Source organism: Oncorhynchus nerka, linkage group LG15 (assembly GCF_034236695.1).
Source record: "Oncorhynchus nerka isolate Pitt River linkage group LG15, Oner_Uvic_2.0, whole genome shotgun sequence".
NCBI classification, from domain to species: domain Eukaryota; kingdom Metazoa; phylum Chordata; class Actinopteri; order Salmoniformes; family Salmonidae; genus Oncorhynchus; species Oncorhynchus nerka.
The window spans coordinates 21275005-21282504 of NC_088410.1; the positions used below are offsets into that span (position 1 = coordinate 21275005).

General features: G+C 45.9%; 1 protein-coding gene across 1 annotated transcript in view; it reads right to left on the reverse strand.

Annotated features, from left to right (window-relative positions):
- The window catches only part of LOC115118676 (metal transporter CNNM1-like), a 19289-nt gene that overhangs the window by 5734 nt on the left and 6055 nt on the right, over positions 1-7500 (reverse strand). Inside the window, exons 2-7 of the mRNA XM_065001273.1 lie at positions 3985-4128; positions 2955-3095; positions 2197-2366; positions 1377-1467; positions 978-1123; positions 154-394 (exon numbers count right to left, since the gene is read on the reverse strand). Coding sequence (XP_064857345.1) covers positions 154-394; positions 978-1123; positions 1377-1467; positions 2197-2366; positions 2955-3095; positions 3985-4128 — 933 coding nt within the window. The remainder of the gene's footprint in view (positions 1-153; positions 395-977; positions 1124-1376; positions 1468-2196; positions 2367-2954; positions 3096-3984; positions 4129-7500) is intronic.

Genomic DNA, 7500 nt, shown 5'->3' on the forward strand with positions numbered 1-7500 from the left:
TCTGATTTACTGCCTGTAGGGGGAGACAGGACAGTTATGATACACAGTCACTGGGGCTGTTCTGACCGTCTGATTTACTGCCTGTAGGGAGAGTAAGCAAAGGGAGTAAGTCTATTCTCTCTCTACCTCCCTCCTCCAGTATGGTTGACTTACGGACGATGCGGTTCTTCTCGTTGAGCAGAGAGGTGCTGTGTGGGACGGAGGACTGCTGTCCTCTGGTTCTGGCCGAGCTGGGCCGGGTCTCTCTGGGGGGGAGGAGGTGGTCTCCACTCTGCTCCGGGACAGGGAGGTCGGGAGTGTTCCCGTCTGTGGGCCGGGCGTCTGTGTCGGGGGTCTGGGGGGAGCTGTCCATCAGAGTGGCTGTCAGGGCGTTCTGGTAGTGGCTACGGGTGATCTGGGGTTTAGAAGTCGAAGGTCAAAGAAAGGTCGTAGGTCATAGTCATAGGTCGAAGTTAGAGGCTGTACTGTACCACAGCTCTGACTAAGCTACTAGGTTGCATCACATATTACACACTTTTTCCTATGAAGTGCACTACTTTTGACCAAGGACCATAGGACTATGTATAAAGTAGTGCACTGTATAAATAATAGTGTGCTATTTGGGACCTTTATTATTAATTTATTTTATTTGACCTCCTTTCTCTCCCAAATTCAATTACGATCTTGTCTCATCACTGCAACTCCCCAACGGGCTCGGTAGAGGCGAAGGACAAGTCAGGTGTCCTCCAAAACATGACCTGCCAAACCACGCTCCTTAACGCTCGCCCACTTAACCCGGAAGCCAGTAGCGCCAATGTGTCGAAGGAAACACCGTTCAACTGACGGCCGTAGTCAGCCTGCAGGCGCCCGGCCTGCCACATGGAGTCGCTAGAGCGCAATGAGCCAAGTAAAGGTCCCCCAAATGGTGTTGGAGCAGGTGTATCCAGGTAACGTGAGGTGGGCGGGGCTGTACTGTACCGTAGTCTAGGTAGGCCTACCTTAATGACCTGCAGGTGTGTAAGCTGCCTAACAGAGTAGTCAGGCAGGTAGACGCTCCCCCCTCCGTTGAGTTGGCCCAGACTGCCCCCATACAGCATAGAGTCAGACCGGTCCAGACCACTGCTACGGGAGGGGGATCTGTGGACTGAATCGTACAGGATGGTAATGAGTCAGACAGGGATGAGATAGTGTTCTACCACTCTCTGGTCTATGCAATGGGACAGTCCAGATAATGTAAGTGTAATCTGTTATGTTTCTCATTAAACGTTTTGTTTTCTTTGAGCTTGTAATGTGCACAGGCTGTTTCTCAATATTCATGTGTTAATGTTTGTGAGTGAGTGAGTGAGTGAGTGAGTGAGTGAGTGAGTGAGTGAGTGAGTGAGTGATGAGCCAGTTACCTGTGGGCATGATGGCAGGCACCCCGTAGTAGGCGAACGCTCCGTTCTCAAACCTCAGAGCCTCTTTACCAAACTCCACCTCCACACGACCCTGGACACACAGGACAGAGAAATGGTCAAGTTCCCTGATTTGTGTCTAAGCCATATTCTAGATATTCCAAGCTATATATAAAACTCTTTCCATGACAGACTGACCAGGTGAATCGAGATGAAAGCTATGATCCCTTATTGATTTCCCTTATTAAATCCACTTCAATCAGTGTAGATGAAGGGGAGGAGACGGGTTAAAGAAGGATTTTTAAGCCTTGAGACAATTGAGACATGGACTGTGTGTGTGTGCCGTTCAGAGGGTGAATGGGCAAGACAGAATATTTAAGTGCCTTTGAACGGGTAGTACAGTAGGCGCCAGGCGCACCGGTTTGAGTAAGTCAAGAACTGCAACGCTGCTGGGTTTTTCACACTCAACAGTTCCGGTGTGTAATCAAGACTGTTCCACCACCCAAAGGACATCCAGCCAACATGACACAACTGTGGGAAGCACTAGAGTCAACATGGACCAGCATCCCTGTGGAACGCTTTCGACATCTCGTACAGGTCTCGATGAATTGAGGCTGTTCTGAGGGCAAAAGGAGGTGTAACTCAATATTAGGTGTTCCTAATGTTTTGTCCACTCGGTGTCTCTCTGTGTGGGATCGAATCCTTCTCTTCTTCGACACACTTATCTCCTCACTGTCCTGTCGGTTCTCTACTCTCCTATCAATAACATACATCAAATCAATTTGATTTATCGCTAAGGGACAATTATTGCGGGCGTTTGTACCTGTAGTAACAGGATGAAGTAGTCAACAGGTTTGTTTCTCTGAAACAGGAAGTGCTGTGGAGCCAGTTTGTTCTTGTCATCGTAGCTCAGCTCCTGGACCACACTGGGGTGTTTAATGAGACGCAGTAAGATCTTCTCTGATAGGTGGGCTGGCTTGAAGGGCTCCACCTCTACAGGAGGTGGGGAGGGAGGGGGGAGGGAGGGAGGGAGGGAGGGAGGGAGGGAGGGAAAGAGAGAGAGTGAGGAATAGAAGAGGTAGGAGGAGAGGATAGTAAAAGGGGAGAGATGAAAGAGGGATAGAAGAGGTAGGAGAAGAGGATAGTAAAAGGGGAGAGATGAAAGAGGAATAGAAGAGGTAGGAGGAGAGGATAGTAAAAGGGGAGAGATGAAAGAGGGATAGAAGAGGTAGGAGGAGAGGATAGTAAAAGGGGAGAGATGAAAGAGGGATAGAAGAGGTAGGAGGAGAGGATAGTAAAAGGGGAGAGATGAAAGAGGGATAGAAGAGGTAGGAGGAGAGGATAGTAAAAGGGGAGAGATGAAAGAGGGATAGAGAGGAAGACATGAGAGAGTCAGTGGAAAAGTAATAAGAAAAAGGTTATTTGTAATAACTGGTAAACATTCTTTACTATTCAATGGGTTGTTTTTTACCAGGCCTCAAATTGAGAACAACTTACTTCCACAGAGATGATATATTTCATTATTTAACACTCAGGAAGTGACCTCACAGTGGACAGGAAGTGACATCACAGTGGGCCTACCTGTGGAGAGGAAGCGGTGCGTGGCGAGGAGGAGCTGGGGAGAGATCTTCACCTTCATCTCGTTCTCCGACAGCTTAAAGATGGAGAAATCCTGCTGCTTCCTCTCATGGTGAGAAACACGACGCTTAGTACGGTTATCAGCTGTAGAGGGAGACACTTAGAATGGTTATCAGCTGTAGAGGAAGACAACACTTAGAGAGGTTATCAGCTGTAGAGGGAGACACTTAAAGAGGTTATCAGCTGTAGAGGAAGACACTTAGAATGGTTATCAGCTGTAGAGGAAGACACTTAAAGAGGTTATCAGCTGTAGAGGGAGACACTTAAAGAGGTTATCAGCTGTAGAGGGAGACACTTAAAGAGAGGTTATCAGCTGTAGAGGGAGACAACACTTAGAGAGGTTATCAGCTGTAGAGGAGACAACACTTAGAGAGGTTATCAGCTGTAGAGGGAGACACAACCCTTAGAGAGGTTATCAGCTGTAGAGGGAGACACAACACTTAGAGAGGTTATCACCTGTAGAGGGAGACACCACTTAGAGAGGTTATCAGCTGTAGAGGGAGACACTTAAAGAGAAGTTATCAGCTGTAGAGGAAGACACTTAGAGAGAGGTTATCAGCTGTATAGGGAGACAACACTTAGAGAGGATATCAGCTGTAGATGAGACACTTGGAGAGAGGTTATCAGCTGTAGAGACAACACTTAGAGAGGATATCAGATGTAGAGGAGACACTTAGAAGTTATCAGCTGTAGAGGGAGACAACACTTAGAGAGGTTATCAGCTGTAGAGGAGACAACACTTAGAGAGGTTATCAGCTGTAGAGGGAGACACAACACTTAGAGAGGTTATCAGCTGTAGAGGGAGACACAACACTTAGAGGTTATCAGATGTAGGGTGAGACACACACATGGATGGACGCACATGCAGGTGCACACACACACCGACACACACACACACACACTGAGAATCAGCAGTATTGTGTGTGTGTGTGTGTGTGCGTGCGTGTGTGTGTGTGTGCGTGTGTGTACGTACTGTAGAGGTCAGTCTCGTCCAGTATCTCTGACTTGATGATCTCCTCTATAACGTCCTCCAGGGTCACGATGCCCATGACCTCATAAAAGGGGTCACCCTCACCCTCGTTGTTGACCCGCTGGACGATGGCCAGGTGGGACTTGCCTGGAGAGAGACAGGATATGACATCATAATACTACCCTAACCTGTGGGACTTAGCTAACAAACATGGAGGGGATAGATTATGTGGGAGGTGAAACTCCAACATAAAACAATGTCATTTTTTAGTATACAAAAGCATGTATGTATTTAAATGTATTTATTCTGGCTGTGTAAAGGGATCTAACTACGTGAAGGGGGTCTGAGCTAAGGGGAATAGCAAGAGAGGAAAACCAATTGATGGAGACAACAGAACTCCCTTGACATGTTCCTGCGGAGATAAATAAACGAACAAAGGCACTTGTCTTTTCCTACTAACACTGCTGATAAATACTTTGTTGAGGGAAAATGTACTTACTATGACTGTGATGTGGTTGTCTCACCTAGCTATCATAAGATGAACACACTAACTGTAAGTCTCTCTGGATCAGAGTGTCTGCTAAATGACTCACTAACTGTAAGTCTCTCTGGATCAGAGCGTCTGCTAAATGACTCACTAACTGTAAGTCTCTCTGGATCAGAGTGTCTGCTAAATGACTCACTAACTGTAAGTCTCTCTGGATCAGAGTGTCTGCTAAATGACTCACTAACTGTAAGTCTCTCTGGATCAGAGTGTCTGCTAAATGACTCACTAACTGTAAGTCTCTGGATCAGAGTGTCTGCTAAATGACTCACTTAACTGTAACTGATAGAGTCTGCTAAATGACTCACTAACTGTAAGTCTCTCTGGAGAGTGTCTGCTAAATGACTCACACTAACTGTAGAGTCTCTGTCTCTGGATCAGAGTGTCTGCTAAATGACTCACTAACTGTAAGTCTCTCTGGATCAGAGTGTCTGCTAAATGACTCACTAAACTGGTAAGTCTCTCTGTAAGTCTCTCTGTCAGAGTGTCTGCTAAATGACTCACTAACTGTAAGTCTCTCTGGATCAGAGTGTCTGCTAAATGACTCACTAACTGTAAGTCTCTGGATCAGAGTGCTAAATGACTCACTAACTGTAAGTCTCTCTGGATCAGAGTGTCTGCTAAATGACTCACTAACTGTAAGTCTCTCTGGATCAGAGTGTCTGCTAAATGACTCACTAACTGTAAGTCTCTCTGGATCAGAGTGTCTGCTAAATGACTCACTAACTGTAAGTCTCTCTGGATCAGAGTGTCTGCTAAATGACTCACTAACTGTAAGTCTCTCTGGATTAGAGTGTCTGCTAAATGACTCACTAACTGTAAGTCTCTCTGGATTAGAGTGTCTGCTAAATGACTCACTAACTGTAAGTCTCTCTGGATCAGAGTGTCTGCTAAATGACTCACTAACTGTAAGTCTCTCTGGATCAGAGTGTCTGCTAAATGACTCACTAACTGTAAGTCTCTCTGGATTAGAGTGTCTGCTAAATGACTCACTAACTGTAAGTCTCTCTGGATTAGAGTGTCTGCTAAATGACTCACTAACTGTAAGTCTCTCTGGATCAGAGTGTCTGCTAAATGACTCACTAACTCAGTCTCTCTGGAAGAGTGTCTGCTAAATGACTCACTAACTGTAAGTCTCTCTGGATCAGAGTGTCTGCTAAATGACTCACTAACTGTAAGTCTCTCTGGATCAGAGTGTCTGCTAAATGACTCACTAACTGAGGTCTCTGGATTAAGTGTCTGCTAAATGACTCACTAACTGTAAGTCTCTCTGGATCAGAGTGTCTGCTAAATGACTCACTAACTGTAAGTCTCTCTTCTAAATGGTAATCAGAGTGTCTGCTAAATGACTCACTAACTGTAAGTCTCTCTGGATCAGAGTGTCTGCTAAATGACTCACTAACTGTAAGTCTCTCTGGATCAGAGTGTCTGCTAAATGACTCACTAACTGTAAGTCTCTCTGCTAAATGACTCACTAAGTAAGCGTCTGCTAAATGACTCACTAACTGTAAGTCTCTCTGGATCAGAGTGTCTGCTAAATGACTCACTAACTGTAAGTCTCTCTGGATCAGAGTGTCTGCTAAATGACTCACTAACTGTAAGTCTCTCTGGATCAGAGTGTCTGCTAAATGACTCACTAACTGTAAGTCTCTCTGGATCAGAGTGTCTGCTAAATGACTCACTAACTGTAAGTCTCTCTGGATCAGAGTGTCTGCTAAATGACTCACTAACTGTAAGTCTCTCTGGATCAGAGTGTCTGCTAAATGACTCACTAACTGTAAGTCTCTCTGGATCTCTGACTCACTAACTGTAAGTCTCTCTGGATCAGAGTGTCTGACTCAAATGACTCACTAACTGTAAGTCTCTCTGGATCAGAGCGTCTGCTAAATGACTCACTAACTGTAAGTCTCTCTGGATCAGAGTGTCTGCTAAATGACTCACTAACTGTAAGTCTCTCTGGATCAGAGCGTCTGCTAAATGACTCACTAACTGTAAGTCTCTCTGGATCAGAGCGTCTGCTAAATGACTCACTAACTGTAAGTCTCTCTGGATCAGAGTGTCTGCTAAATGACTCACTAACTGTAAGTCTCTCTGGATCAGAGTGTCTGCTAAATGACTCACTAAGTCTCTGGATCAGAGTGTCTGCTAAATGACTCACTAACTGTAAGTCTCTCTGGATCAGAGTGTCACTGAAACACAAACACACAGACTACATCTACAAAGCAGTAAGCGATCTAGTAGAAACACAACAGGGGTGTATTCATTAGAGCACACCGTAGCAACTCATTGCACAACATTTGGAAACGGAAAAAAGAACCCTCCCCGTTTTGTTCAGTGTGCTTCCGTTTGGTTTCTAGAGAATACACACTCCTGGGTCATCGCCCAGTGACACACCAATACCCAGGAGGCCCTAGTGACGCCAATCTTCCCAGCAGAGGGATGATGCACAGCTGCACCCGATTTCCTATTTAGTGCACCAGGGCCCACAGAGAACGAGAGGGAAACAATCAAACTGGGTGCCATTTGGGATGCACAAATGGGGGAGGGGTAATCTCCATGGTAACAGGGGGTATTATTAGAGACACAGCCAGAGTAAATGGGGAATCGTTTAAGATAAACAGTCTAGTTGATTTGTTAGTTAGATATGGTCTATTTCTGCTACTGTTTGTTGATGTTAAAGGTTCTGTGAGATGGTGATTTAGATGGAAGGAATGGGAGGCTGGTTCATTGTGTTTGTTTGTGAATGAGTGAGGAGAGGAGAAGAAGAGGGAGGAGGAGAATAGACGGGAGGTAGGGGTTGGAGGGGGCGTGCAGGGTGATTGAGTTGTACAGAGACTGCTCAGGGCTCCCCCTGTAGAGAGAGGGAGGGGACAGAGAGAGAGGAAGAGTGAGAGAGAGACTGCACTGCAGACACCAGCAGCTGAAGATTACATCATCAGCCATTATGTAACACAGTCAACACCTAACACACATCC